A 27,734-nucleotide genomic window follows, 5' to 3' on the forward strand; every position below is an offset into this window, starting at 1 on the left:
TGCCGCGTCGAGCGTGAAGTTCAGGTCCTTTCACCACGACCCAACAGCGCGTCCAACCAACCTGAGCGCAGTGACTTCGTGTCCTTCGTCTCCTTCATGAAACCCAGCCGAGTCCCCGCAAGCTTGTGATCTGGGTTAATCTTTCCCTGCATCCCGGCATCCGACGCGCGACGTGCAGCTATGTGCATCTCGCGGTCTTTCCGGAAAGTCATTGCGGGTGTTGGCTCGGGGTGATGTGGATGCTTTGTTGACAATTTCGTCTGGAAAGACTCTTTGCGAGGGGAAGAGAGCCATATCTGGTGGGCCTCGACGTCGCGGTAGCGTTGCCATGCTGCTCGGGCGCTGGTGTCGGATGGTGTGGTGGGAGACTGTTTGCATTCGATTAGATCGTGCGTGTGGCGATGATAGGGATGACCTTCCTTCATCTCAGAAGCTGTAGCATTGGTGAACGTGGGCTTCAAGGCAGTCTTGTGAAAGCTTCGGGCCTGAAGCATCGCGATGCGGGCGGTAGAGGAAAACATATTTGTAGAGTCTCTTGAGGTGACCTGTCAGAGCTTTCGCAATGTCGGAGTGTGAAAGGGGATTATGTTATCAAACATGTATTGTTGTATTTACGTGCAAAAGCCGAAATTCGCTTGTGAATACACAGTGAGGGTGTTTCTTATCAACGTAACCATGGGTCGGCTGTGTGAGTCGACCGATGCAACCCAATGATATGACGCTGCATATAGCCAGAAGTTGTAGGCAGAGGCTGCATAAACAGAACCCTTACCCAATGCTAGACTGAGAAATGTATGGGGCTGAGTAAGAGTGTCGGAGGGGAGGTAGTGCGTCTGGGAGTCCTGGAACGCAAGACCTACAAATAATTGGAAGTCGACATTTGCAGAAGTTACCTCGTAGTTCAGCCTGACGCCATGTCCGGTGGACAGTAGACAATGGAGGGAACCTTCCAAATACCGTTTTCCAGCACATCTCGCATGCATATTGTGCTTGATCGATGGTGAATGCTACGATGATGTGTGACCACCAGCACTGGAAACATACGGTGCACATGCATTTCATGCAGGAGTTGACGTCGCTCAAACCACCGAGAGCATCGCAGATGGCCGACCTTCAATTATTGGATATCCTGGGAGTAGTATCTATAGTCTTCTTGTGAAGTGTTTCTTCGCAAGTCCAAGGTTGCGAAATGGCTAGAGTGGCGCTGTGTGAACAGATACTGAGGTCAAATCGGGCTGAGTTGCGGGTAGCAGCAGTAGAAGCAGGGTAAACCGAAGGATGAGGTATTCAGCGCTCACATGGAGAGCAACAAGGGACCGCGGCATCTGCTAGTGTGATGGAGAAAGGAAGGGAAGAGAGAAGAGCAGCGATGCGGAGGGTAGACTGCTCTGATTGGCTTGACGCACGTGCCATCTGAAGCTCCACCGGAAAGCATCGCGAGCTTCATGTCCAGTTCAAACTAAACCACGTCACGCGCAAGCAACACGTTGCTTCTCTCGCTCACCCAACCCGCAATTATCCGCCGCGATTCTCACCGGTCGAAGAGGTCTGTCCGAGTGTCTACATCTCCGCGACATAAGCCCGCCGCAGCAAGTCGCAACCTTTTCCATAATACACGATACCGCGAAACATTGCGCAAGCATCCTTCCGTCTCTCGCAAAAAGACTTTGAAGAACACGTCCCAGGCGCTCTCAAATACCGGCTGAACAACGCACTTCCACCGAATTTCCGAACCAGCGGTTTTTGAAACAGCATCCTCACAATGGCACTAAACGCCTACCTAAACAGCAAGTTTCTCCTCCACAGCCCCTTACCATATCATTCTCCTAACACTCTACAGAGCGCGTATCAGTACTCACCCTCGATGGCCGCACCATGGTCGGGCTCCTCCACTCGTGCGACGGCAGCATGAACCTCGTCCTCCAAGAAGCCGTCGAGCGCATCATACGACCGATAGAAGACGAAGAACCCAGTGAAGAAGTACCTCTTGGGCTGTACATCATACGGGGTGATAGTGTGGCGGTGGTGGGTAGAGTGGATGAGGAGATTGACACGAAGATAGACTGGGGCAAGGTGCATGGCGAGGTGCTGGGCGGAACGAGACATACTTGAGCGGGCGAGAGGCAGCGATACGGGAACGGAAGATGTCATACGAAAAAGACATGCGCAAATGGCGAAGGAGTTTAAGGGCACGCCCAGAGCGAACGATCTCCGCGGTTTGGGACGACATCAAGCGCCAGAGAAGAGACTGAGCGCAGAACCACACGGCGGGCGCTATTTGGATCGGATAGAGACATACATGCATACACGGAGGAAACGATACCCACGAAAGCGCAAATACAACGCTGAGTATGTCATCTCACATAAACATTCCATGCGCCTTTGCTGACCTCTCAGAATATGAAATGCATTTGTTTGTACATACGTCAAGGTCGTAGAATCGACACTCTGTAGCATACCCACGCTACTTGATAATGACGCCTTGCCATGCGCCATGCCTATGTGAAGTTCCCCCAACGCGACTACTCGTAGCTCAGTGCAACCATCCTGCTCACTGTATACTCCTTCCCACGCCCTGTCCAATACCCACAATATTCTTATGATCGTTAGGGTTTGCAGCAGCTTCGTACAGCACAGAAACAGCCTCCTTGTTCAGCTTCATAAAGTCGCCCTTGAACGCCAGATAGCTTATTCGCGTCTCATCCTCCTCGCCATTGCTCCAGTTATCCTCAAAGAACAAGCTCAGACTACGTGTAGTGCCGAACTTTGCCCTCTTGACGGGTATCTCCTGCACCTCGCTCGTCTGACTGATTTCGAGTATCTGTGTAGGTTCCTTTTCGGCGGCCGTTTCGAAGTCGAGCGAATCTTCGTTGACAAAGACTTTGAGGGTCTTGGGACAGTCGGGGCCGGGGCTTGTGCGGAGGATGATGGAGTGTAGGCGGACTTGGCCCGTGAAGGGGACCGTCATGAGGATCTGTTCGTCGGCGCTGCTCTTCAGCTCGGGTTCCGGGTCGAGGCGCTGCGCCCAAGTCTTCTGGCAGATTGCGCGGCCGCTGTTGGATTCATCTTCGTTGAGGGTGACAAGCTTGGGGAAGTCGAGTTGTTCGTAGAGTATGTTCTGTAGCGCGGGCGTGATGTCATCGCTGTGGTCGTGGCCGTCGCCATGCGAGTGGTCGTGATGCTCGTCGTGACAGTGTGAGTGCGACATGTTTGCTGGGGATGTCGGGTGTGTTTGCTCGGTAAGGCTGATTGTGGTGGGGTGATGGCGGGGTAGCTTTGAGCTTCGTGCAGGGAGCTGGGGTAAGGCTTGTTGATGCAGCGTCGGAAGGTTCTGGTGGTTGGAGAGAGATGGCAGGAGAGACGGCGTTGTTGTAGGGCAAGGGCTATGACGCAGCGCGCTCGGCGTGTGAAGAGAAGGCGATACTGGCGTAGACGGCAAACATCCATGGATGCAAGACGCCGCATCATTGCCCATGTTTCGCACATGTCGTCATCATCTGCAGAGACCCGTAGAACAACGTCGCAGATAGAATCCTGTGTATATGCGTAGAAGTAGCAAACATGCACCATGCCAAGTGCCACATGGTCCACGCGATGCCAGCAAAACACCCCAACGCCACGCTCTAATGCAATCTATGCGCCAATGCAATGTCTCATCATGCCAGCATGGGCTGCGATGCCTGCTCGGCAGCCCTTTCCCTCGCCCTTCTCGCCGCTCTGTCCTTGGCCATCTGCGCCTTCTCTTCGGGTGTGAACTGTGGTTGGGCAACGGGCGCGTCGGGCAGTGCAGGCACGGTGCCGTTGACCTCGGCTTCGAGAGCATCGAGCTCGTCTTCAACTTCGTCTTCGTCTTGGTTCGACATTTTGTTCGCGAGGAGTTCGCTGATTTCCTGTTGCGCGTGTCAGCATCCATGTGGTTAGAAGCTTGGGGATGCGACGCACCTCTTGATAAGCCCGAGCCTCTTCGTTCTCGCCCAGCAACTTCTCCACGTTCTCTATGCCGCCCATCTCCTTGTGTATCTCCTTGAGCACTGCCGTTCCCTGTTGCAGACCGAACAGGACATCCTTCTGGACTAGAGCGAATTCGACATCACTCGTCAGGATCTCGAGCTGCGCTAGCTGAGCATCAGTCTTGGATAAGAGACCCTCTTGGTACTTCTTTCTCCTCAGCGCTAGCTTCGCCTTATTCGTATCGCCTTTGGCTAAGCACTCTTTGGCGATCTCCTTCTCGCGATCGGTCAGGACGGTGATGCGCTTCTGGTACTGTCGTAGCTTATCGCGCTGGTTCTTCATATCCAGGATCGCCCTGGCACGTCAGCAAAGTCTATACAGAGTAGCATTCACGACTCACTTATCCTGGGCTGAAATCTTGTTCGCGCTGGTTGAGTTGCCCATATTGCTGCGAGATCCATGAGGGATGGGAGTTGCGCATGCGACTTGACCCTGTGCCTTGATTGACGTATGCGGGCTAGAGCTAAGCTAAGCTCGGCGCTACTCTTCCTTATCGATAGCCGTCGCGAACTTTTTTGGTGATGCGACAGCCACGCGCAACATTACCGTTGCATACCAATTCACCGTGCAAGTCTCGTGTCGCAGCCCAGTCACCATTGTATCAGTATCAGGCCTCACTGGCTGTACGGATCCAGGAGTTTTCGAGCCTTATCCATTGTCGGGTGCTTAGAAAGGTCCAGCACTCCAACTACGCCAGGCGAATACATCGAAGTCTATACCTATTTTCTGACTCAAGTCCTACCATCGTGGTCGCCATGGTCTCAAAAGGTCGGCCATCTCTTCAGGCTGGCCTCGATAAGGAGGTGTACCAAGTAGTCCGTAAATACCTGGACGAAAAGGGTGAGTCGGCGCTGAAGCTCCGGTTATCTACGGTATACGACTACATACAGCGATCAAACTCCAGCTTGAAGAGGCGGCCTAAGAAGCAGATCGAGGACTCCATTGACCGCGTAATTGACGTTATCCGCGAAGACGAAGAATCCGATGACGAAGACGAAATGGCCGAACTTGAAGGAGACTTCACCATGGACGAGCCGAAGGAGAAGAAGGATCGATCAAGCGATTGGATGAACAAGCAAATTGTCAATCAATGGGCGATTCCGCCTGCTGCAAATGCGGAAAAGAGTGAGAAGAGCAAGAAGCGGGACAGTGGAAAGTCGAAAGAAGAGAGGGAGACCAAGAGGCAGAAGAAGGCAGGGGCTCAGGAGAACAAGATCGACACTGCGGCTCCTACAGGTGTTACACTTGAAGATATAGGGGGTGTTGAGAAGGTCATGACGCAACTCAAAGAGCATCTGGTACTCCCGCTTCTCTGCCCACAAGAATACGCCAACCGTAAGATCCCAATACCACGCGGTATACTCCTCCATGGACCACCTGGATGCGGTAAGACAGTCATAAGTCGAGCCTTCGCTGCCGAAATAGGTGTCCCCTTTATCGAGATTCTGGGCCCATCCGTCGTGTCAGGCATGTCTGGAGAATCCGAGAAGCAGGTACGGGAACACTTCGAGAAGGCCAAGGAGGTTGCACCATGTCTGATCTTCATCGACGAAATCGACGTCATTGCGCCTAAGCGTGACAGTGCACAGAGTCAAATGGAGAAGAGAATAGTCGCTCAGCTTCTCATATCTATGGACAGCCTAGCTATGGAAGGCAACAATGGCAAGCCTGTTATCGTCCTCGCCGCTACCAACCGCCCTGACAGTCTTGATCCAGCCTTACGTCGAGGAGGCCGATTTGATACCGAAATCAACATGGGTGTACCCAACGAGCTTATGCGACGGTCTATACTGCAAGCTCTGACGCGCGAACCAAAGCTCGCGGAGAACGTCGACTTTGGTGTACTAGCGAAACGGACAGCTGGATTCGTCGGTGCCGATTTGAAGGATCTGGTTAGCAAAGCAGGTACATGGTCTATGGATCAGTATCGACGAGCACTCGAGAAGCAAGCGGCCGACGCAGAGACTACAATGGACATTGACGGCGGTCTTTCGCTCAACGCGGATAGTCGGGTGTACCAATCTATTCGGCGCCTGATTACCCGCGTCAAGGATACGGAAGCTCCACGGCCTGAGGGTTTCGAAGATACCGTAATCTCGATGGAAGCTTTTGAGGCCGTACTTCCTACTATCACCCCATCATCAAAGCGAGAAGGCTTTGCCACTGTGCCTGATACTACATGGCGAGACGTCGGAGCGCTGGCAGGTGTTCGCGAAGAGCTCGAAATGGCTATTTGCGAACCTATCAAAGATCCTGCAAAGTTCGCCAAATTTGGTATCTCAGCTCCTACTGGTGTGCTACTATGGGGGCCACCCGGTTGCGGTAAGACGCTTCTAGCCAAGGCGGTAGCAGCAGAGTCCAAAGCAAACTTCATCAGCGTTAAGGGACCGGAGCTTCTGAACAAGGTACGTTACAAAATGGCCTTCAAAAGACATTCCGCATACTAACAAGTTCCAGTACGTTGGAGAGTCCGAAAGGGCCCTACGCCAGGTGTTCATGCGCGCCCGCTCTTCCGTACCGTGTGTCATCTTCTTTGATGAGCTGGACGCCCTCGTTCCGAAACGCTCCACCGAGCTCCACGAAGCTTCCGCCCGCGTTGTGAACACACTGCTCACAGAGCTCGACGGCCTGTCCATGCGCGAAGGCATATATCTCATCGCTGCTACCAACCGGCCCGAGATGATAGACGAGGCAATGCTCCGACCCGGGCGCTTGGAGACCCTACTTTACGTCGAATTGCCCAAGCCAGAAGAGCGTGTGGATATCCTGAAGGCGCTCATTCGGCAACGCGGCGTTCTCAGCGACGAGCTCGCCGAAATCGGTCGCCAAGACGTATGCAACAACTTTTCGGGTGCTGATCTAGAGAGTCTGTTGCGCAAGGCTGGACAACACGCACTGCGAAGACACAGCGAGGTCGTCGAAGAGCTGGATCTCATCGAGGCGGCGAAGACGGTCAGGCCGAGTGTGGGCGATGTGAAGAACTACGAGAGGTTGAGAGAGCGATTCGAAACAAAACTCTGGTAGGGCCTGGAGGTACTCACTGTATTTTTGTTGACTTTCGAAATTCCATTCGCCAATGTATCCATCCAGGTACTTGATAATCTACACGTCATCCTCATAAGTCACCAACATATTTCGCCAGCTGATGCCAACTATGCGTCCATCATCTGAAATCCCAACGCCCCGTTGTACCCTTCTCTCGCCTTGAACTTCTTCTTGAACCAGCCTTTCAACCCACGCCCACTCGCTTCGTCACCGTGGTGCTCTTCTTCTTGGCTCTCCTTACTTTCGCCACTTGCCCGCCAGTCCTTCTTCGGCGCCCCTGGAGTCCCCGGCTCGTCACTCGCGATGACACTGACCTCGCTCTCCTTACTCCGCCTATCCCTCTTGCCACCCAACAATCCTGTCCCACTACCAAACGTCGAGAAACTTGGCGACTTTTCCATAAACGTCGGAGAAAATGGCGGCGACCAAATCGCCCTCACGCTCCCTTCACCAGCGCTCAAGAAACTCGATACGGTGGGTGATCTCTCCGGAAAGCCTGACACTGTTGGCGACGTTGCCGCGCTCCATCCAGCGACTTCAGACAACGCGCAGTCGAAACAGCCGCTGTTGTCGGTGCTTTCTTTATAGCGCAGTTTATACCTTCGACAGGAGCGGCCGGTGGCGGGTTGACGTTCACGGGGTGTGAGGATGGCGCAGTAGTCCCAGCGGAGAAGGGTGGCGTGGGCGCAGTGGCGGTACCGAGTGTTGATTTCGATGCACATGTTGACCGGCGTGTTGTTGGCGCTATCCGGATTGAATTCTCGCACAATAGCAGAGCGATCTGTTCTAGAATTCTCAAAAGCCAAGACTAGGCCGTGACAAATTACGTGATTGATATCGAGGAGAAGGGGTTATTATGATGGAGAGAAGTAGGAGATGACGCATCTTTAGATCGGCTCAATGAGAAGGTAGCACGCCAAAGGCTTGATTGATGCTTTCTCCACTTTAACGTGATTGCGAGGTGGGATTGTGAAGAGAAGCGTGCTGCGCATGATTATCGTGAAAGCGCTTCCATGCTCCTTCGACCTCATGAACACGAAGTGCCGTGGTTCGTTCGCATGTATAACGAACTTAACAATCATGCGTCCGTGACTTCGCGTCTCAGCGTGAACGTTATATCCTCTCTCAAACATAATTGTTGAGCGACCAAATCGCAAGTATTCTACTCATGTTATATAGTATCCACCCGCCTTACTCGCCTCAACATGTATGACAATGACGCTTTCGATACCGCGGAGAAGAACTGACTCTCTGTCTACTCTTTCTGGTAACTCTGGAAGATGTCGAAGACTGCGGTCATACCACCGAGCCAATGCGCTTTCGAGCCGTGAGTCCTGCTTCCACGGAGGGAGATGGCTCTACGATGTCTTCTTCGAGTAACTTCGGGGCATATCCGTTGAAGACTGCGGTCGTAGGACCGAGCCAATACAATTCCATAGCGCGATGAGAAGTAGCAAGGCCTGCGAAGATACGTAACATCATGTCTGTTTTGAGTAACCGAACAGGACGTCTATCGAAGACTGCGGACACAAGGCCGAACCAATGCTTTGCTTTTGTCGCGATTTCATCACTACGCATCGCGGAAGTAAGCACCGTACTTTCATGTAGAAACCTGGAACGGTGATAAGATGACACCGCCCCATTGTTTTCCGAACATAGCAGGCAACAGCGTCGTTCGTAGCGGACGGCAAAACCGAGAAACGAGAGGCGACCTCCACTATCACCGCCTGAAAAGGAAGATCGCATCGAGATCTCGAGTCGACCAGGAAGTGCGAAGCGAAGGTGCGGGTACATCATGCTGGTGCCCGCCTAGTGCAGAGGCCACACGGCTCCGCGGAGCCTCTATCTAGGTACCTAAAGCGCTTCTGGACTGTCTTGGATATCAAACGGTGCAGGTCACACAGCGTATCGGAACTCCCCGTCGAGCCTCAAAGTACTTGACAGTTGAGTCGCAAAGAATCGTTCGGCCAGGATTACGTTAGGACTGTACTGCAGATCAATGCAGCCAGTAGTGGAGCACCGTCGGCAAAACTTACCGAGCCTTAAAGTGACAGATTTCTAAATCACGATGCGACACAGTCTTGGAAGTGATCATCATGTTCACTCTTGTATCACATCTGCGTTGGGGCTTCCTATTCGGAGACTTCCTATCCAGGTGCTTGTGCGAAGTCCAGACAGCTGAGACATAGTTTCTAAGCCAGTAGTGCTATCCAGCTGCATTTTCGTGACTTAGGACTCGCTTCAAACTTACATAGTCGCCGTCTATCATCACGCTGCTTCCGAAAGTGGAAGCTTCGATGCGTCGTGTTGGAGGCAGGTGGCGCAGACGGCGGAAGGCGCCGAAGTAGTGGCCTCTAGTGATGCGCAACTCCGTTTCCTTGTAAGCAAATGGTAATGCGCAATCTTTGGGTGCGTGCATTGTACAGTATCTGTCTTGAAGATAGACAACAGGGAGGCGATGGAGGAGGTTACCACCGAGCTAATCAGAACGTACGAAGAGCAGTGGATCAGTGTAAGTCTGACATAAGCATTGCAGCTCTTGCATGATTTCGGGAATTGGCATGCATGGGTCCGTTAACGGAAATAGTCTGCGTGGGTCTTGTGTATGTATGCATATGGCAACCGCGGAACAACCAGACCGTCGCGGCCGACCCGTCGTTCGATTGTCGTATGATCTATCCATGGATCACAGCTCGCAGGGATCAGCGCTCATTGTGGTCCCGTTGTTGCAGTATGGACAGGAGACTTCATATATGAATTCATACTTGCATGTCATCACACGCTAGTGGTAAGCTGCGGGAGGGGCCGGACCACATTGAGCTTGGAGCGATGTAAAGGTTGCGTAAGTGCTATCCGTGCTATCCACAAAACCTAAAGACGTCTTCGTTACATGCCGCTTCCCCTCACTCCGACTCTTTCAACACACATTTCGTTGTTCAATACCGATAGTCATATCCTCCCTCGCGTTCGAGCGTCCCCAAGCCCCTCGGCCCCTCAGCGTTCATGACACTCTCTGGATGGCCCATGATAATAGCTTGTCTAGCCCCAAACGACCCACCATCGTTGTCATCGTCCACTGGCACGGTCAAGTCGCCCTCCCTTTCTCCTCCGCCTTCTCCCTCCCACTTCAAGAACTTCTCAAACGCGGCGGTGCCACGTATGCTACCGGTCTTGTCGTATCGCTGAATCATGTTGCGCATATGGCCTATCTCGCGTGCGCAATCTTTGCAGACCACCATGTCCCTACTAACATGCGTGCGCTTAATAGGGTTTGCACATTTCACAGCTGCGAGCTGATGGTCTGGCAAGGTGCTGTAATCCAGCGCCATGGTATAGTTGTAGGACCCCGAGCTTGAGTCTGAGGTTCGGGGCGTTGTCGTGCCTGACGGGCCCGAAACGGCGCGACGCGAATTCGTCGACGCATTAGTGGAAGACCTCGAAAGCTGTCCGCTCAGCGAAAAGAAGCGTCGCGTGGATGAGCTGCGCTTTGGTGGTGATGCATAGTTTGCTGTGGGCGAGGAGATTGGTGGGGAGTTAGGCCCTCGGAGCGCGTTCAGATTCTGAATCGCTGTGTCGCACAGCGTCCATGGTTGCGTATGCGATTCGCCAATATGGCCGCAACTACAAACTCAGTCGTCAGATAAGCTAACTTCCACAATAACTGCTCCCCCCAAAAAGCACCGCGAACCACAAGGACTTACCCATTATGCTGGGAATAGTTGTGGTAGCACATGGCAAACTTCGCGATTGCAAAGAGGTATGACGTAGTAGCCCAGTATCGAGCTTAAGTGGTGCCGTGGATTGAGGTATGCAGGGGTCCGTGGGGTCGTTCAACAGGATGCAGCCAGACCCTGAGTTATAAATCGCGAAACTTTTTTTGATGAGTGAATGGACTTGCACATGACAGTTATATTATGCGTAAATAGATCTCCAACTGTCAGCTATGACTTATCGCATGCTGTCAATCCGCTCTCGTATCCTGCCATGGTACCTTGTTTACTGAGTGGAGCGGTGAAGTGATTTGCACAAGGGTCGAGTTGGTCACGTGCCGTCGACGTGGCAGTCTGTGGCAAGATGTGATGCTCTGTGTCTCAGATTATAGGCGCTGACCATCCCTAGATGCGCAATTTTCTGGCATTGATACGCCAGGAGAAAGGCCCAGCTGTATACCGCTCGGTCACTGTAAGTGGCTCTTCACCTACAGTGCGAATAGCAAAGTAACTCGAGCGATGAATGTTACGGCGCTTCATCTGGTATTGTTTTTCTTTTCGCTCAGTATAGGAGTTCATACTAGACTTGGGTTGACCATCCGACAGCCCTTGCGCTTCGTATTCAATGTGGCAGGCCAGAATGCGATGATGTCATATTCTCGGAGATCTGCTCATGGTTCGCATCGCTGCGTGATGTAGGCGTCGAGAAATCTTGAATTGTTATCGCAGGATTCGGCCCTACGTGAAACAGTGGCATGGGATCTCACAGTGTGTCGTGAAAGAGTGGTGCAGCAGAGTCAATGTGCGAGCGATGATGATGCTGGCCTAGCGCAAGCGCGAAGCGCTGGCCGCTCTTGCTAATGGTTGGGCGTGTCTCCTGCGACCAACACATTCAACACCTCGATACATCCCACCATCAAGCCACCTATCATCACGGACATCGTCGTAACGCAGAGTGTAGGAGCGTGTGGTTGGGTACGCTCGGAAGTCTATACTTGATCGTACTGACGCGTCGTCGCGGGGTAATCCCAAGGTTGCGGACGCACCTCCTGAGTCCCTCCGGAATTTCACCAGTCCAACCCGCAATCCCGCTCCGGCCTCTCATGTACTACCTTGAAGAATCGGAGGAAGACATGCTGTCCCAAATCAAGTCATGAGGTGTTGTGCGACACAGCAACATGTGCGCTCCACAAGGACACGTTCGACCTCGACACCACCTGGGCATCTCGAAAGAGCCAAACTTTACGATTTCCCAATGTCGTGATCGTTCCGTATCAGGCATGCGGAGCTACGGTACCTCGGATAGGCTGTGCTTCGGCTCCTCAAGTATCACGAGCCAGGAACGAGGCCATGACATTGCTGCAAGTATGGCAATGTATGCGTAACGTAGCCGGCTAATCCGCTTGCTGTTTGTTCTACGCTTTCGATCAGTCTCTTTCGGTATCCTCACTTCGCGTCAACTGTTGGTGTGCTTCCAGCTTACACCAACGCCCAGTGGACTTTAGCGACAATGTGTTGTATAGTATAGTATCAAACCGAATGGCTACTGCAATACACTGACGGTCATTAGTTCTCCGCACTGCGCAATCGGCGAGTACGCGAACCGCAGGCAGTCGGCAACGAAACCTCGCAAGCCACCGCGGGCTTATCGACTCCTAAGAAGCCGCCCTTTCGTCTCATCAAGTTGAATCCAGTCGCCAGCATCGAGCCTGTGCAACCAATAGACACTGCTATCCCTCTTCCGCCGAAATACCGATCGCGTGGTTTGAATACACCCAGGGTCCAGGATGTGACCGATCCTGCGATTCGGGCCTTGCTCTTTGGTCCTCTCGCTCAGATCGATCATCATCAGCATTATGGCACAGGATACGACGAGAGGCCAGATTTGATCCAACACGACTCTGCGTCCTCTGCGCATCACGAGTCTACGCGCTTCGGAAACAACGATTCCGTAGGCAGCGTACATCCGAGCTCTACAAGTTCCACAAAGGATGATAGTGGGAGTGGAAAAACTGAGAGTGTTCCGCCTAGGAGCCACAGCTCTTCTGAGTGTGTGGGCACTGACGGCAGCGGCTTCAATGAGGGAGCTAGTGCTGGCTCTAGTGACACAAGCGGCAGTGGTGGAGTTGGGCATACCTCAGATGCAGTGTACGATCAGGTGCTTTAATCCACTCACGCGCGACCCTCGTATCACCTTATCTTGTTGCCTTCTTATTGCCCTGTTGAAATCTTGTTGAGGTGCGGGGCATTGCTTACGGTCTCTAGCCAATTGTATGGGAGGCTGTTGTGTAGCCTGAGGTTCACCGGTCTCATCAGGCATCCATCAACTAGTAGTCATATATCCGGCGACACTCTCGTCAGACTCTGCTCAGGACATAAGCTTGACGGGTTCTACAACTCGAATCACTACTTCAGCATTGTCATCTGGTTCCGACAGTATTCACCACTGTGAACTTGCGATTCCTCGACCGTGATCTCCCCTGTCCACGCTCAGCCTTGCTGGAGCATCCAAACGTTCACTTCTTTGCACATTCGTCTACTGAGAAGATGTGCGGCTATCCTCCCATCCCACCGCAACACGATGTCAGTAGCCAACGATCGCGACGTACACCACGCGGGGCAAGGCCTGTGCCGAACCAACAGATGGTTAGACACCACCGCTGCATCTTGAACTCCCAGTGACCCACTAATCCACTTTAGATGATGTATCAAGGCCCTTGGGATCCAAGCTTGGGTCCGCCACCTGGGTTCGCTCCGCATGCGTACCTTCCAGGTGAACAGCTGCCCGCCGCAGACGACCTGACGGAGGCCGTCGAGACGGGCAGGCGCTGCGACTACCGAGACATATACCGCGTCCCAACCGATGAGGATCCGAACAGATACCACTGGGTGGATGAGAAGCCGCCGGTATACGGTGCTACAGGAGACAAACTTCGGACGAAGAAAGCACGGGAAGCTTTCGCGGTAAACGTCTACCATCGTTTTGATGAGGTCCTGGATGAATGGAAAATCCATGAACTACGAATCAACAGCACGCTTCTTCACGCTGCACTAGAAAAGATACTCGAAGGTTACCCAGGCTTGACACAGCATGAAATGAAGTCGTTTGCACCGCCATTTCTTCCGTTCATTCATCGATGGGAAGCGATGCTTAGCTTCAAGGATAATGTCGAACCAGAGTCGGAGACCGAGCAACATCTAGAGCTACTGCAGGACGTCCTCGAGCCCCTCCTCAAAGAGTCTTTCGATAAGATCCGCGATGTAAAGACAACCGGGCATGTTGCGTTCCAGGACCTGAACTTGGTTCTTATTCCCGCCATGATGGTTCTGGATCACAAGACAGACTCGGTTGGGATTGTTCGATATTGTAACCTTACGTGCATGCCTCCCCCAACGCCAAAGATGTTCTGGTCGATAGGCGTCGATGTGGTTGACTGGGATGGAAGGCGATGCGGTCTTCTTGCTCAACCGAAACACGTGTTCCAGTATCAGGGCTTACGAGCATTGACTGCGTTGGATGTATCACCTCTCGAAGATCTTCCTGATCAAAAGATTATCCGCGAAAGACTCATCAAACGAGGCCGCCGGTTCGAAGCACTACGCGGCCATTTCTTCAAAGCCTTTACCGACCAACACGAAGAACGTGTAAACGAACGGATGGTTATTGACGCACGAGCATACCACAAATACCAGCCCGCGATCCCGTTTCCGGAATACGCTAAACTGTCTGAGATAGGCCAGCTAACGTGGGCTCAATCCATGGAGCGTTACTCCGCCAGTGTACCAAACACCCCGGGATCGCCAATCGAACTCGATCTTTCACCAATGACCAATGACGAATGCCTTCTCGCTGTGCACTATGTCAAGTGTTTTGACATTGAGAAGAAGAAGTGGGAGAGACTAGATGTGACTAAGATCCACGAAATACCTTGGGCTGAGCATGCTTTCGACAGCTTAGTCCTCGATCAGGACGAGAAGGATCTGGTCTTGGCTCTGGTAGACCGCGATCAGTTCAAGCAAGGGAAGCCCTTCGATGACTTCGTCGTCGGCAAAGGCCAAGGCATGATTATGCTGCTTTGTGGCCCTCCGTAAGTAGCCCAGTGCGCACGGTCTGTGAGACACTTATTGACTTTAGACACCAATAAACAGAGGCGTGGGTAAAACACTCACCGCAGAGACCGTCTCTGAGCACCTACGTCGCCCCCTCTATAAGCTCGGGGCTGGTGATCTGGGAATGACGGCGCGTGCCGTTGAGGATAGTTTGGAGAACGCGCTGAATCTGTGTGGACATTTCGGTGCTGTCCTGCTTCTCGACGAAGCTGATGTGTTCATGGAGGCGCGCACTGTGAACAATCTTCAACGCAACGAGCTCGTTTCAGTCTTCCTTCGCCTACTCGAATACTACAAAGGCATCATGATTCTGACCACGAATCGGATGCGCAGTATCGACACGGCTTTCGAATCTCGGATCGATATCACGCTGAGCTACAGCTCGCTCGGAGAAAGTGATCGCCTTCAAGTCTGGCGCAACTTCCTGGCTACTATCGATGCGCAGGATGTGGATGTCGGAGAAGCTGAACTGGAGAAACTGGCAAAGCTCAACTTCAATGGCCGTCAGATCAAGAGCGCGATCAAGACTGCAAAGATCTTGGCGGCCAGGAAAAAGGAAAGACTGAGTGCAGAGCATCTCATGGTCGTGCTGAACTTGAGGCAGAAAGCACTCGGTATGATGGATAGTGGGGCAGATGATGATGAAGCCGGGAGGAGGGCAGACCAAGACGAAACTAGGAGTATGTGGTCGACAGCCACCGACACCGACACTTCGCTTCCTATCTAGATTGAAGTCGGCCAAGTTTGTTGAGGGCGATGTCGCCATTCCGAGTACACTGTTGTGTGAGCAGTCACGTTGATCTCGCCAGGTAGGAGGTACCGACCGTTCAATCATTTCGTGAACATGCCTGCTGTCTCGTGCTTTTGGTCTTTAGGGTTGTTCTTCACCTCTGCAGATAAGTCTCGTAGGGTATTCAGTCAATACTGAGATCACATTGATTTACAGTGCGCTACAGCGGACACGAAAGTGAGTGAGCACACCTACCATGCAAGCCTTTCTTTTGGCTAGATGATTATCTATCAATCTGAATTCGTTTCGAACTAGGGCCACCCAAGGTCGCTCGCGACGCAACTCCGAGTTCGAATATGACGATTGCGTAGTGGACATGGATGCCATCAAACATTAGTCTAGTCCTTGGGCGACGGCGATGACATAGCCACCTGAGTACCTAGTAGTGCACCCCGTGTGTAGGGGCGCTACTCTCGAAAGGCCTCCCGTAACTTGACATCCATCTCCAAACCTTAACGCGAAACAAACCTTACATCGCTCGGTTTCCCATATCGCATCGGCAGTCTCATACAGGCTGAGACTTCGTATTTCAAAATTGGGGTGGTTGTATTGCGCATCTGCATCGGATGTTTTCGTGTAGCCTACGCGCAAGCTGCAAGCAAGCCCACCTGGGCGAGACCCGCCCGGGCCGAGGTCCACTACCGCAGAAAACACGTGATATACACTCAACTGTGCCGCAACACGACAGCAAGATGCCGCAGATATTGGGCAGGGCCGATAATCGCCCTCATACAAGGCACGACATAATCGCCCTCAAGCCACTGAACACAGCCCGCTTCCAGCGAAGCACCGAACCGATGCAGCGAACCAATTACCGGCTTTATCATGCCGATCCTTCAAGCCACACCGTGCACACAGCCAGCGGCCCCGGGAAAACGCCAACACGGCTCACTCCCCGGATAAGGTCGGAGGATCTACTGGCGTCAGACTCCGCCTCCGCTAATCTGCTTTGGCCTGAAAACTATCGCGTACACAGGATAAAAGCCGCCGAACCATTATAAATCGGAAACTCGCCAACGCGCCATGCGCTATATGTTGACGAATATCATGGACTGGTCTCGGCTGGGCCCTTGGTGTTGAACATCGGCAGATGCGGGCGGCCCGACCGCCGGTGTTATTACGGTTACCTCGACTTTCTTTAGGTACATATACCCAAGTACTCTTCTGTGAGGACGACAGACACAATTGCTGTTGTACGCTGTGATCATGCCTTCTCTTTTGAGTCTCGGAGCGACTGTCGCTCTTTCTGCGACTGGTCTTTTCGCACATCCACTCTCCAATGCAAAGCTCGTTTCGAGAGCAGAGGACCTGCTTCCGGAATACGACTATGTCATCGTAGGCGCCGGCGCGTCGGGTCTTACCGTTGCCAATCGACTTTCCGAGGATAAGGGTAAGCTCATACAGTATCCTGGTTTACGGAAAACACTAACGTCGTCCTGTTATAGATGTGACCGTACTCGTTATCGAGGCCGGCGATCTGTAAGTCTCATGAACACCACGCCCATCAAGTTGCTGATTTGTCTCCAGCGACCAGAACGAGGACTACGTCACCATTCCAGGTCTTGCAGGCGGTGCTGTAGGAACGAAGTATGACTGGAACACTTCGTATGCTCCGGACCAAGCACTAGACGGCCGCGTTGTTTCTATTCCACAAGGCAAGGTCGTGGGCGGGTCGACAAAGCTGAACCGCATGGTGTTCGATCGTGGCTCACAATCTGATTACGATGGGTGGGAGACTCTGGGAAACGAAGGTTGGAACTTCGAGACCTTCCTGAAGTACTTCAAAAAGGTTTGTTCTTTTCGACAGTTTTTTTTGATATTTTCTAACCAGTGTCAAGAACGAGAAATTCACACCACCAACTGCTGAGATCCAAGCCGAATACGACATTCAGGTCAACCCCGAATACCATGGCGACGAAGGATACATGGAAGTAACCTACTCTCCTTTCTTCTGGCCAACGACTAGTGAGTTTGACGCACCATTCTCATACGGCAAGATACTGATGACTATTTCAGAAAACCTCGTACAAGCTACTCAGGAACTGGAAATCTCTATCAATGACCAGGCGACTGGGAATGCGTTCGGTGGCTATTTCTGCCCACACAACATGGTCCCAATGAACTGGACACGTTCCTCCGCGGAAGAAGCCTACTATGCATCTGCCGAACCGCGTCCAAACTATCATCTTCTCACTGGCCGTCTTGTGACGCGCGTCCTTACGGAAAGCTGCAATGAGACGAATACGGTCAAGGCTACTGGTGTTGAGTTCTCGACTTCTGCAGATGCTGAGAGTCAACAAACCAAGGCCAAGCGAGAAGTCATCCTCGCTGCTGGATCGTTGCACACGCCACAATTGTTGCAGGTTTCTGGAATTGGCGGAGCCTCCCTGCTCGAATTCATCAATGTGACCACCGTCGTTGATCTTCCCGCCGTCGGGTACAACCTGCATGACCATCTTTCCGTTGCCGTAGTGAACGTCCGTAAGTATGCGATTGTATGGCTTAGCTGAGGAATCACTGACATTGACACAGTCAACACTACCCTTTTGACCAACACCCTGGCATCAAATACCACTTTCGCAGCTCAAGCTCGTGAGCAGTACGATAATGAGAAGTCTGGCCCACTAACCTCCCCGACCGGTGACTTCCTTCTCTTCCTGCCACTTCAAACCTATTCCAACGCCACGCAATCTATCTTGGCTCAAGCAGTCGCAGGTGGATCATCTGCCTCTCTCCCGGCTGATACCCCCGCTGAAGTCGCACGAGGCTATGAGGCACAGTTTGCTTCTCTCAACAAGAAGCTCCAAGCCAATGATTCCGCGACGATGGAGATCATCTGGGCCGACGGCGTCGTGGTGCTCGGACTTCAGCATCCGTACTCGCGTGGAAGCGTAAAGGCGAACTCATCCAGCATGTTCGATCGCCCAGTCGCAGATGTAGGTTTCCTCCGTAACGAAGTCGACACAGCACTCCTGCGCGAAGGTGTACACTGGGCTCGCAAATTCGTTGCTACACCATCTATTGCTTCGCTCAATCCGTTCGAGGCTGTTCCAGGCAACAATGTTACCGCCTCTGCGGACATCGATGCTTTCATTCGCAGCACCGCATCGACGCTGTACCACCCCGCTGGCAGTTGCAAGATGGGTGCTAGGGAAGATGGCGGTGTCGTGGACCAAGAACTGAAGGTCTATGGTGTTAACGGCCTGCGGGTCATTGATGCCAGTGTCATGCCGATTCTCCCAGCTTCTCACATCATGACCACTGTGTATGCGACGGCGGAGAAGGCAGCAGACATCATCAAGGAAGCTGCGAAGGGAAAGTATAAGGTATGAAAGAAAGGGGTGTTGAAGAGATAGGATCAAAGCAATGTCAATTCTGACGATATCCGAATACCATACTTCGTTTGAGGGTGAGCTGTTTTTGTGAGGATGACGATGCACTGAACTTGAGCTCGCACAATGTCTTCTCTAAGGTGTGAGAGCGCGTCCCACATATTGGATCTACGACTGGCGCGCATTACTCCAAATTCGATGATGACGTGCATAAGCTCCCAGGCGGCAGTCTGAGCTGAAAGCCTTTCTTAAGGTGGATAGATCCCGCCTGGGCAATCATCCCCCGTCAGTGACTGAGGCTAGCTTCTAAAAGAGTAAGCCACTAACCTCTTCAGTGGGACGGGCAGATTATCTCCCCGAGGAGACCACCAGTCTCTCCGCACTCAGCGTCAGGCCTCCATCTCGAAGCCACGAACTCTCCGCATCCCATTTTCACAGTGAGGATGAGAGCGCATCAGCCCATACTCCGCCTCGATGGGCGTCGCAAGTTTTGTTGTACTGCCAGGCTCGATGGGCATAAGAGTGCGCGCAACAGCAGTCATCAGGGCCCATCATTCCAGCTTCCACCAACGTTGCGCTTCGAACACCATCGATTGCACCCCAGATAGGACGACACACAAAACCGCTGACCAGATTTCAACTCAAAACAAAATATGTCTACACCCATTCGCAAAGTCCTGATCTCAGAGTTCGGCGGCCCTGAGAACGTGTCGGTTGTCACAGCCCCCATCCCCGCGCCTTCCCCCAACGAAGTCCAAATCAAAGTGCTCTACGCCAGCATGGGCGGTGCAGATATATCCATGCGACAAGGTGCCTACCCAATGCAAAGGAAAGCACCATTGACGCCGGGCTATGCGCTTATCGGCCGCGTGCACCAAAATGGATCGACTTGCACGAAATACCGGGCTGGAGACCTCGTCGCTTGTCTCACAAAATACGATGCGGAAGCCGAACTATGCAACCAACCCGAGAAACATCTCGTTAGCGTGCCAGAAGGACTCGATCTGCAGCAGGCAGTTGCCTTGGTCTTAGATTGGAACACGGCCTACGGGCTAGCCTACCGCGCCGCTAAGATCTCCGCTGGCCAGCGCGTCTTCATCCACGGTATCAGCGGCAGTGTCGGTTTTGCCGTCCTCACCCTTTGCAAGATGCAAGGTGCGGAAGTCTATGGGACAGCATCGGTCGTCAATCACGCAGCTATCCGCGAAGCGGGTGCAATGCCCTTCGTCTACTCCGACAAGAACTGGATGCAGGCTATGAAGGACGTGGGCGGCGCAGACATCATATACGATGCTCTTGGCTTCGAGTCTTGGGACGAAAGCTGGAACATCCTGGCGAAGGGAGGTCTTCTTGTGGGTTATGGTGGTAACTTCGACCTGCTCACCGGTGGAAAACCTCGTAGTCAGCCACCTCAAGTTATAAAGCTACTCGCGAGAGGCATGGTTCCCTTTTGCCCTTACCGGACGAGTTTCTACTACATTGATCGCGATCAAAAGACGTTCAAGCCGGAGTTAGTGGCCCTTTTCAAAATGTTGGAGAGCGGAGCTATTCGGGTGCCAATCAGGAAGATGTGGGCGTTGGAAGAAGTTCCGGAAGCGCATCGTGTTTGGGGTAAAGGGCCGGGTATTGGGGCTGTGATCGTGAAGGTCACTGAGGATGACAGAGTAGGTCGTCAGTCTTGACTGAGCTGATGAGGAACGTCATCAGTCTGATTCTAGATACCCAACCGCTGTACTTCTTGATATATGCGCGTTCATCATTAATGCCTCAGTCCTTTACATTAATCTCATATCTGCTTGTTCCATTCTCTACTCACTCGTGCACTTCCGCACCTATCGGATAAACTTTTATACTGTTGTGGAAAGTATGTGTCGGTCTTCAAACTATGCGTTGTTAGCGCGTTCTACATGCGTAAAGAATATGTGTCTAGCAACTTACAACACCAGTTATAGATTTCATTAGCCAGGCTACTCGACGATCTCTCTGCCAGTGCCATGTCTAACGTGATTTTGTGCGTGTGGGCAACCTCTAAAACGACGCTATGAGTAGCCGTGGGCTCCTTTGCGATCAGCTTTGCGAAAACTGGCTTGAGAGCCTGCAGAGTGCGACGTAGAGCCAGGCCTTGGGCGTTGTGCGCCTTTGCAGTGTAGAGCGAACTATTGTCGGTCCATAGACGAATGGTGAGATGGAAACCAGTAGCCAGGCGCTGCTGCGCGTGGAATAGCGGTGCAAATTGGGTGGGAAGCAGCTTGACATTGATGAAGTGCTTATTATGGGGAAGCAAGCAGCCGTCGACTGTGAGACCGCGGAGGACAGAGTTGGCGAGTTTGACGTGATATCCGAGTTTGAAGAAATCTCGTTGGAGAAGAGTCGCGATACGTAGCGGATGCTTGATTTCAAAACCAGTATACTTGCCATAGAACGCCTTGACTATCTCGGTCGCGAAAGAGCTATCCAAGATCCGCGGGTTGAGGAAACGAGGGGTTGATTTGTACATGAACATGCTGTGGTTGAGCGGATAGGCGTAAGCGGTAGGACTCGCGCAGCTAGCCATGTCGTGCATCATATCTTCAGTGAGAAGCTCGTCATAGATGATCAAGCGTAGCTCTGGAGGAAGGCGGGAACGAATGCTCTTGAAGAAGTCATCGAGACTGTATCATGTTAGTGAGTTGAGATCAAATCCAAAGGACTGCTCACTCAGCGTCCGCAATACCGTCGCTCATAATCGCGCTGCGTGGTGCAGACACAAGTTGATCTTCTGCCATATTTGACTGTGCCTGGTGTGATGAAGAAAGCCTGGTATCGGGTGTTCAACTCAGTGTAATGTTCACAGTTTGTACTAGAGTGGTGGGGTTTAGGACCGGCCAGAGTGAATACTTCACGCTCAGATCAAATGGCTGACAACGTGAAAGCAATAAACTGGCCAGAGAAAGTAGTATCTTCATATGTCTTCATGTATTCCACACCTTACTCCCACTGTTTATGTCCCCGCAATCTTGCGCGGAACATGCTCGTCGTAATACAATGTTTCTCCGCTCTTCCCGCCCTCGAACAATCCCAACGCCAATTTAGCGACAGCCTCTCCACAGAGCTCAGGGGGTTCCACCATCTCATCACCCATCTCATCCCAAATCCTGAACCTCTCGATCTCGTGGTCCGCCATAACGCCCCGATACTTCCCTTCGACTAGTCCATCGATCATCTTGGTTCGTGTTAACTTCGGATATACGCCCTGTACACTAAGCAGTGGCTCTTCGTGTGCGAGACAAGAGATAAACCGGGTTAACGCGGCTTTGGTAGTGCTATAAGGCATCCATCCATGGTAGGATACTGTGTCATCGCAGGCCGAAGAGAGGATTATGACTTTGCCACGGCCAGCGTTATGAGGATGCGCTATCCGTGACGCACGGAGCTTTGGGAGCGTAAGTTGAACCTGAGAACTATTAGCGTATGAAGGGCGTCACATTAGATCATGTAGCAGTAGGAATGAGCAGTGTAGTATGTCCAGGTAGTACATACCATACTCATCGCGCCAAAAACATTAATGTCAAAACTTCTCTTTACCGCTTGGATGTCGACCGTTTCCAATTTTTGGATTGGCGTAATAACACCTGCACAGTACACCAAAGTATCGAGACCTCCAAAGTGATCGAAACACGTCTGGACCGCTAGCTCGCGATCTTCTTCCACTGTGACATCGCCTTCGACTATTCTGAGACGTTCTCTCTGCTGCTTCGTGAACTCAAGCTTGATGGTCGAATCTATAAGCCCAAACGCAATTACTTTCGCGTTCAATGGTAGGTAAGGTGACGAAAGTATGGAAAGCGTGGTGGCGTATCCGATTCCGGACGTTCCGCCGACGACGAGGATGACTTGGGGTTTCGAAATCATGGTGTTGGAAGAAAACTTGGGTTAAAGTGCACGTATGACGAAGTATGGATTAGGATCAGATGATGTTGAAGGATTGAAGCTTGTGCATTTTGAGACGGCGCGAGTGGAGACATGCCCCGCGCTAAATCCGAAACTGGCAAAACTCGGAGGAAGCTTGAGGGAGGTGCGTTGAACGGCCGCGGCCCCTTTCTTGAATCTACGGCAGCTACTTATCACTACAGTCGCGCCTTCGCGCCTTCGCCATCTTCTATCATGCCTTCTTCGGCAGCCTTGATCTGCAACGCCAGTACCCTACTGTAGAATCGCGACAGTGCCAAATTGCCACCCATGAACCACAGACCAGGATGACCGCTCTTCTGCCACATCGTCCTGAACTCGCCCTCATCGTTGAAGCCCCATACATCGCTGACGCGGTCCGCGACTTCATCGCCGAAGATCTTTCGTGCCTGCGTGCGCATGTTCTGGTAACCAGTTGCAAACACGATCTCATCAGCTTCTAGCTTATCACCATCTGCGAACTCGATACCGTTTGGCAAGATCTGCGCAATCTCCTGGCCTTGCTTAACCTTGATCTTGCCATCGATGATGAGCTGGGACGCGCCGACATCGATATAGTAGCCGCCGCCGCGCTGGAAGTACTTGATAAGAAGGCCTGAATCCATCGGTCCACTGTCAAGACCGAAGCCAGCCGCGCGAAGACCGTCGTGCATTTTCTTGTCGTGGTCGGCTTGGATCTTGGTGACTTTGATCTGCTGTGCTTTCAGAAGCTCACTTGGCAGACTCCAGAAAGTCAGGTCGGCGTCGTCGACAGGCGGTGCGTCTTGATCGTACAAACCCTTGTTGCCGATGTCGGTGATAGCCTCGGAAGAGACAACGCATGTTGTACTGCGCTGTACAATGGTGATGTCGTATCCCTTCTCAAAGAAGTCTTGCGCGATATCATGACCTGAATTGCAGCATCCTACTACCACAGCCTTCTTGCCCTTCGACTCGGGATTCGCGCCTGGGTGCTCGGAGCTGTGGCACAGGCGGTCGCCTTTGAAGTCTTGCATACCCTTGATCTGGGGAAAGTTCTTCTCGCCGGAGTGGCCTGTCGCCTGGACAATGTGCTTCGGATGTAATGTGCGTGTCTGAGTGCTCCCATCGGGTTTCCGGCGTTCGACAGTCACGGTCCACTGCTTCTTACTCTCATCCCACGATGTTGATTTGAGGCTTGTCGAAGTCCATACGTTGAGCTCCAGTAGGTTCACGTACGCCTCGAAGAACTCCGCCAGCTTGTCCTTAGGAGTAAAGACTGGCCAATGTGCTGGGAAGGGCACGTAAGGCATGTGGTCGTACCATACTGGGTCGTGGAGTACCAGTTGCCGATATCGCTTGCGCCAGTTGTCACCAACCCTCTCGTTTTGGTCGACGATCAAGGCGGGGACGTTGAGCATCCGTAGACGCGCAGCGACTGTAAGCCCGCCTTGCCCGGCTCCAAGGATCAACACTGTCGGGTCAATCTCCTCTTTCTCTGCATCACGCGTCTCCTTCCACGTCTTCCTATTCGGGTCTCCTCCGTGCTTCACACCCTTTGTCCTTCGGTGACCCAATGGCTCTTCATGACCTTTAAGTTCCTTCAGCAAGGTGTACAGCGTGAACACCTTCCATTGTCCATTGTCTTCGGCTAGGTTCATGACACCCTCGCCACGCCCGAGGCTCGTCTCGAAAGTTACAAAGAAGTTGATACCAGTGATATCGCCTAGAACATCGATCGCTCCCAACTTTGGCGCGCGGTAGTCTGAGCTCTTGTCCACTTCAATCTTTTCCATTTGCACTTTGCTGGAATCCAGGTACTTCTTGATGTCTGCACTACCCTTCGACGTCCTGAGATCCCAACTCAACGCTAGGTGATCTCTCCAGTAACTGTTGTCTTTGGAGAAGAGGTCGGCGATAGCCGCATGATCTTTTTTCGCGAGTGCATCGTTGAACCGTGTAATCACCTCATTGGCGACCTTGTGTGCATCGACGGACTCGTTTTTCGACGACGTTGGCCATAAACCGACTGGTATGTTGACACTGCCAGCCTCAGGACGCTCGCTGGAGCGAATTGAAGTGTCGCCGACTCCCATGTTTGTGGCTTGCTGGATGACGTAGGTAAGGAATTGAGTGAGCAGACAGTAATGTGCAACAAAGATGAAGAATAGCTGACAACTACAGCACAAACACAATCTTTTGAACACGGTTAAAAGGGTCACGACATGTCATCAGCTGAGTGAACGGATTACCATCTTGGTGTAATCCGTATACGCGTGTAGCATGCCAAGCCACCGTGGTGTACCTGGTCGGCAAACCTTCCTCGCTAGGAAGTGCGGGGAAGATCGTGGCGTCGCTCCGGGGAACCAACGTGAGAATCCCCCTTCTACCCGCAACTTTCCATCGCAGCGAACTCCGATGTGCGGATAGTCTCCGCTCGAGAAACATTTCTGCTCGAGCATCGTCCAGTCCAGGCCGCGACACGTGGTGCTGTCACGTGTATCGCGAGCTTACCTACAGATCTAGCCAAGTCCACGGCATCCGCATCTGCTTTCGCTCAACTCATGAGACTGAACTGACACAATAGATGCCTACAGCCTCTTCCATTACCCCGATGGCGCATTCCGACAGAGATGACAGTCGTGCATTTCAGCGCCACGTCATGTTAAGTTGTACTTAGGTACGGTACCACAGCTGTGTACTCTTACGTGTCTCGCTCCTTCTTCGGACCAACGGTTGATTTGGTATATTCAACTCTACAAAGTCTATAATTATCGTTCTATCGCACATCTAAAGTGCGGAAACAATGTCTATTTTACCAAACCCACGCTAAATAAGCACAAAACAGTTTGACATTTCAACAGCGCTCGCGCGTTCAGCTCGGCCGCCTCGGCCATCCCCAAGTCTTTTGCTGCACAAGCGCTGCCTCATCATCGCTATCCTCTATCATTCGCTTGGGTACAGACCCACTCCTCATACTCTCATTCCCCTCTGTTATACTCTCTAGACTCTTTTGCCTGCCTAGTCCCCTCTCTTCAATGACAACACCGTGAGACTGTCTCCTTCCATGTCCTGCTGTAATCTCCACTTCCGAACCTCTCCGCTCGTAAAATGGGTTCGGCTCGGTATGCACGATGACCTCCCTCGTCTCCTTGATTTGGTTCCCTGTCGGGGCGAAGCTAATGACACGCTGCCCGTCTTGCTCGGCATTTGCTTTTGTATCGACAGTGTAGGAAGCAAAGCTGGCGAGCTCGTGGATCGAACCCCGTGATTTGTGCGGGTTTGTGCCGACGGTGCGGTGGCCGGTGGTGGATTGGTTGGACGAGGACTTGAACTCGTGTGCAATGGATGCCATGCCTGTCTTGCGTGATGTCGAGATTGCGATGCGTTTGATGAGGTTGGCCATTGTCATTTCGATGTTGAGTTTTACTAGGTAGGCGAGAGGATGGAATTGTATGTATCTGGAAGAGGGTGAGTTAGTAAAGGTCAAGGGTTGGCTTCTGTTGACGAGTAACACTTACACAAAGGAATTCGGTATCGACATAGCGGCGATGATCATGACGTCCATAAGAAGTGATACCATGACGATTTGCTGGTTGAAACGAACGAGCTTGTTGTACTTTGTGAGACCGTTGTTGATCAAGTTCTCCTTCACAGTCTTTAGGAAATACCAGTTCAACGCCGCGTCGGCGAGGAGGTAGAGACCCTTTTCAATCCGGTCCCAGTACTCGTTGATGAGGTGGTATCTGTCAGATCGTCAGTCTAATACTTGGTACGAGTGGGCATAGCGTCTCGCAAATGTCGTTCCACCACGAACCAGTCAGGCGAACCCAGCCCATTGCGACAACCACCGGTGTATGCTACCAGGAAAGTAACTTACTTCGAGTTAATCTGTAACCGCGCTGGTATCCAGACATTGAAGACACTGATGTTAATAACAGTGACGAACACCGCAGTACTAATCATGATCCATCTCGAACGCCGTCGATCAGGCACGATGACACGGATACGGTTAATGATGATCTGCAAAAGCAGCTGAACCTGGATACACCACCAGAACAAGATGGTGAAGTAAAAAGCGAAGCCTGTGGTGGTTAGCATGATCTCAAAAGCTCTACGTCGTCACTACCTACTTGGTTTGATGTACTTGAGCAAGTGTAAAAAGCTCTCAAGGCCCATGGTAAACGAGACAATAAGTTCCAGCCATATCATCCAGACGTAGACGCTCCTGAGCGGTGACCGCGATCCTCTTGTTTGCTTGACAATGAGCCACAGGGCAAGTATGACATTGAGTAATGTCAGTCCCCACACAACGGAGGCTATGATGATGTCTGCTCTCGTGATGGGCTCATTCTTGTAGCTATCTGAGATGAATGGGCCCCATGGTTGGAACGAAGGATCATCATGGTATTCGTTACTCATGCTGAGCCAGCGTGGAAAAGATGTGTGGAACGATGGTGGCCTGATAACAAACGTCGTAAACTTAGCGACCGTGGTGTTGTATACTATGTGCGACCGGTCGAGAGTGAGCCGTTATGACACAAGCGAAGACCCTTCACATTCTTTGTCCAGACCGACTGATCCATAACGGCAGCTAGGGGGGTTTTCAGGAGATGAAGCGAACACTTGACAGACCCTCGAGTCAAAATAGAGTTCGACAGAAAGTGGCGTATCAGCCCTGTGTTCGAGAAGGACAGATCCCATTCGTTGGGCGTCAAGCTTGGGTGGATATCCGGAAGGCAAACGAGCGATCCTTTCGTGAATCGTGCCACTAATCCTGTAACAGCAGTGCTGCTGGATCTTAATGGTCCGACCTGCATACGGAACGGG

The 27,734-nt window shown here is 52.2% G+C and overlaps 11 protein-coding genes across 11 annotated transcripts; 5 read left to right on the plus strand and 6 right to left on the minus strand.

Annotated features, from left to right (window-relative positions):
* Positions 1-1,762: 1,762 nt before the first annotated feature.
* On the plus strand, positions 1,763-2,112 carry J4E86_000726 (uncharacterized protein; the record flags this gene model as incomplete). Its single annotated transcript, XM_051441299.1, has 2 exons — positions 1,763-1,787; positions 1,841-2,112. 2 exons carry the CDS (start codon positions 1,763-1,765, stop codon positions 2,110-2,112), a joined length of 297 nt encoding a protein of 98 aa, XP_051307470.1.
* A 439-nt stretch (positions 2,113-2,551) lies between these two features.
* J4E86_000727 (uncharacterized protein) lies at positions 2,552-3,208 on the minus strand (the record flags this gene model as incomplete). Its single annotated transcript, XM_051441300.1, has 1 exon — positions 2,552-3,208. The coding sequence occupies one exon, from the start codon at positions 3,206-3,208 to the stop codon at positions 2,552-2,554; it is 657 nt and encodes a 218-aa protein (XP_051307471.1).
* A 448-nt stretch (positions 3,209-3,656) lies between these two features.
* J4E86_000728 (uncharacterized protein) lies at positions 3,657-4,395 on the minus strand (the record flags this gene model as incomplete). The annotated part of the gene is made up of 3 exons (XM_051441301.1): positions 3,657-3,890; positions 3,943-4,306; positions 4,352-4,395. 3 exons carry the CDS (start codon positions 4,393-4,395, stop codon positions 3,657-3,659), a joined length of 642 nt encoding a protein of 213 aa, XP_051307472.1.
* Positions 4,396-4,766: 371 nt separating this feature from the next.
* Positions 4,767-7,035, plus strand: J4E86_000729 (uncharacterized protein; the record flags this gene model as incomplete). Its single annotated transcript, XM_051441302.1, has 2 exons — positions 4,767-6,416; positions 6,469-7,035. 2 exons carry the CDS (start codon positions 4,767-4,769, stop codon positions 7,033-7,035), a joined length of 2,217 nt encoding a protein of 738 aa, XP_051307473.1.
* A 6,431-nt stretch (positions 7,036-13,466) lies between these two features.
* On the plus strand, positions 13,467-15,603 carry J4E86_000730 (uncharacterized protein; the record flags this gene model as incomplete). Its single annotated transcript, XM_051441303.1, has 2 exons — positions 13,467-14,854; positions 14,916-15,603. 2 exons carry the CDS (start codon positions 13,467-13,469, stop codon positions 15,601-15,603), a joined length of 2,076 nt encoding a protein of 691 aa, XP_051307474.1.
* Positions 15,604-16,872: 1,269 nt separating this feature from the next.
* J4E86_000731 (uncharacterized protein) lies at positions 16,873-18,998 on the plus strand (the record flags this gene model as incomplete). Its single annotated transcript, XM_051441304.1, has 6 exons — positions 16,873-17,056; positions 17,112-17,145; positions 17,194-17,455; positions 17,505-17,631; positions 17,683-18,147; positions 18,199-18,998. 6 exons carry the CDS (start codon positions 16,873-16,875, stop codon positions 18,996-18,998), a joined length of 1,872 nt encoding a protein of 623 aa, XP_051307475.1.
* A 653-nt stretch (positions 18,999-19,651) lies between these two features.
* J4E86_000732 (uncharacterized protein) lies at positions 19,652-20,680 on the plus strand (the record flags this gene model as incomplete). The annotated part of the gene is made up of 1 exon (XM_051441305.1): positions 19,652-20,680. The coding sequence occupies one exon, from the start codon at positions 19,652-19,654 to the stop codon at positions 20,678-20,680; it is 1,029 nt and encodes a 342-aa protein (XP_051307476.1).
* A 285-nt stretch (positions 20,681-20,965) lies between these two features.
* J4E86_000733 (uncharacterized protein) lies at positions 20,966-21,763 on the minus strand (the record flags this gene model as incomplete). Its single annotated transcript, XM_051441306.1, has 3 exons — positions 20,966-20,981; positions 21,002-21,649; positions 21,696-21,763. 3 exons carry the CDS (start codon positions 21,761-21,763, stop codon positions 20,966-20,968), a joined length of 732 nt encoding a protein of 243 aa, XP_051307477.1.
* Positions 21,764-21,978: 215 nt separating this feature from the next.
* J4E86_000734 (uncharacterized protein) lies at positions 21,979-22,889 on the minus strand (the record flags this gene model as incomplete). The annotated part of the gene is made up of 2 exons (XM_051441307.1): positions 21,979-22,431; positions 22,518-22,889. The coding sequence occupies 2 exons, from the start codon at positions 22,887-22,889 to the stop codon at positions 21,979-21,981; spliced, it is 825 nt and encodes a 274-aa protein (XP_051307478.1).
* A 215-nt stretch (positions 22,890-23,104) lies between these two features.
* J4E86_000735 (uncharacterized protein) lies at positions 23,105-25,000 on the minus strand (the record flags this gene model as incomplete). Its single annotated transcript, XM_051441308.1, has 1 exon — positions 23,105-25,000. One exon carries the CDS (start codon positions 24,998-25,000, stop codon positions 23,105-23,107), a length of 1,896 nt encoding a protein of 631 aa, XP_051307479.1.
* A 779-nt stretch (positions 25,001-25,779) lies between these two features.
* Positions 25,780-27,326, minus strand: J4E86_000736 (uncharacterized protein; the record flags this gene model as incomplete). The annotated part of the gene is made up of 4 exons (XM_051441309.1): positions 25,780-26,365; positions 26,426-26,650; positions 26,785-26,989; positions 27,038-27,326. The coding sequence occupies 4 exons, from the start codon at positions 27,324-27,326 to the stop codon at positions 25,780-25,782; spliced, it is 1,305 nt and encodes a 434-aa protein (XP_051307480.1).
* Positions 27,327-27,734: the final 408 nt, after the last annotated feature.

This window comes from Alternaria arbusti (assembly GCF_024043155.1).
Source record: "Alternaria arbusti strain BMP 1465 chromosome Unknown scaffold_1, whole genome shotgun sequence".
NCBI classification, from domain to species: domain Eukaryota; kingdom Fungi; phylum Ascomycota; class Dothideomycetes; order Pleosporales; family Pleosporaceae; genus Alternaria; species Alternaria arbusti.